Source organism: Helianthus annuus, chromosome 1 (genome assembly GCF_002127325.2).
Source record: "Helianthus annuus cultivar XRQ/B chromosome 1, HanXRQr2.0-SUNRISE, whole genome shotgun sequence".
Lineage (NCBI taxonomy): Eukaryota > Viridiplantae > Streptophyta > Magnoliopsida > Asterales > Asteraceae > Helianthus > Helianthus annuus.
This window is the reverse complement of record NC_035433.2, coordinates 89740132-89742462: the sequence shown is the minus strand read 5'-3', so window position 1 is coordinate 89742462 and position 2331 is coordinate 89740132. Positions and strand designations below refer to the sequence as shown.

Sequence of the window (2331 nt, the reverse complement as noted above, 5' to 3'; positions counted from 1 at the left end):
ATGGAAGCTTCGAAGAAGATGCCTGAGACTGGATCAGAAGAATCAAAATCAATCATCGACTTGACTCAATCAGATAACAACGAAGACGTTAAATCATTGGAGAAAAGGTGTGTGGTTTTTTTATCATTTGTGTAAGTGTTTATAATCTTAAATGTGTGAAATTTTATACCATTTTAAATAATAAAAATTGCGGCGCGCTGTCATTTGAGGATGCGTCAAACAAACGCTTGGATGTAAGGGCTTGCGTCATCGTCCCTACCTTTTAACTGCCGATTGAGTTTTTTGTCGATTTAAGTTTAGCCCTCGAAATTAGGGTTTTCTTTTTCTTTTTTTTCTTTTTTTTTTTTGCAATTTATCATTTTAATTTAACATTTTCTATTTTTATCGCCATAGTTGCGCTGAAGTGCATAGCAATGGGGGAGAAGCAAGCAATGGTGAAGAGACTCCTTTGGATGATGAAACTAAAGGTCATCAAGAAGTTAATGAAGTTATAACTGTGGGTGGAGTTGTTGTGCCTGACAAAAGTGAGGTGGTGGCCACTGGAGAAGATGGTGGTGATGTCATGAAAAAAGATAAGAAAAGGGCACAATGCAGTGGGGATGAAGGTGGTGTTGTTGGTGGTGAACCACCGGAGAAGAAACATTATTTTAAGTTCAGGTTGTTTGGGGTTGATATTTCTTGCTACAAATATGACCCTGATCCAAAAGATGGTGAAGGAAGTAGTGGTGTCACTTTAAATGGTGTTGAAGAGGCTGGAGGTGATGGTGGCAGTGTTGCTGGTGGTGGTGGTGGTGGCGACGGCGGCAGTGATGCTGTTGGTGGTGGTGATGGTGGTGGTGGCAGTGATGCTGTTGATGGTGAACCACCAGTCCAGCAGCCATAGTGTCTTGATTCCGGCTGCTTGAATAATGTGATGTTTAGGGTTTTGATAAATTTTAGATGTGACATTTTTACATGTTATGTTTTAAAATGACCCTATATGTTATGTGTTTTTGATTCCAATAATGAATAAAACAGTCTTATGAAGTTTATATTTTATTATATTTTTCATGAAAGAAACATTGATGATACATGAAGTTTTTATTTTATTTTATTTTTCATGAAAGAAATATTGATGATACATGGAGTTTTATTTAATTTAAGTTAATAAGAAAACGAACCACAATGGAACTAAATAAACGAGAATTTACTCTTTATTCCTTTGCATTTGTAGTGAGATCCATTAAGTTTGAAACAACTCATTGTATATGTGTAGTATATACAAATGTATTGTAATGGGTTACATTCGTGATTCGCGGGAGGGCGGGTTGATTTTTAGAAAAATTTAAATGTAAACCTAGATGTAATTTAGAAAAATTAAATGAAAACCTAGATGTAATGGTAAAGATAACGCTAATAAAGGGAATTCAATTGGTATGAGTTAGGTTTATTACAGTATCCATAGGTACCGACACTCAGTGTAGTAATCAAATGTGAAAACCAAAAAAATACATTCACCCAAAAGGATTCAGATACATATTTTAAGTCGATTAAAAACTATAAAAGCGAATTCAGTAACACGTTGCGTCGGTGTGTAGATTCGGTGGAAAGTACGCAAGGGTTGGTTTTGACAACTTGTACATTAGTATTTAATAAAATTAACGTTGAAACGATGTTAAAAATATACAAGCCACACGGTTAAATAAACACGTCTAAAGTAAAACAGTTAGCTTATGTTATAATAAGTTAAACAAAAAAGAATTAAACGTATAAAAAAGATAAAAGAAGAATATTGGTTAAAAAGAAGAAAATAATGTATTAAGCTTCAAGGGCCGTAAGAACGTAAGATAACTCTATTAAATTTCAATGATATAAACATAAATTGGCTAAAGAAAAATAATTAATAAAGTTCTGGAGCCGTACAATAAATCTAATAGAGTTCAGGAGTAGAAACACAAATTTGTTAAAGAAAAAAAAAACTCGAGTATGGTGTAGGAGTTCCAAGTATAAATAGTTAAAGTGCATGGGAACACTCTTAATTGTTACATATAATAAATTATTTGCAAAATCCCACTAATGTATTTGGAAAAGCCCATCAAGACACGGAAGTGTATAGTAATCACACAAATGGGACAAAAGACTATAGATGGCTTGTTATAACCAATGTGGGTGTGGCAAAACCAACCTACGAACACATGGATTAGAAGGCCCAAAAAAGACTTGTTATGACCAATATGGTTTGTACAGCAAAAAATAACCTATCAATACATGGCAAGGTCCACCAAGGCTTAAGAGTGAGTTTAATCATATGCATGGATCAGAAGGTCCAAAATGACTTATATTACAGAATGT

The 2331-nt window shown here is 34.1% G+C and overlaps 1 protein-coding gene across 1 annotated transcript; it reads left to right on the top strand.

Moving 5' to 3' along the window:
* Positions 1 to 883, top strand: LOC110927206. Its single transcript, XM_022170844.1, has 2 exons — positions 1 to 107; positions 394 to 883. Exons 1-2 carry the CDS (start codon positions 1 to 3, stop codon positions 881 to 883), a joined length of 597 nt encoding a protein of 198 aa, XP_022026536.1.
* Positions 884 to 2331: the final 1448 nt, after the last annotated feature.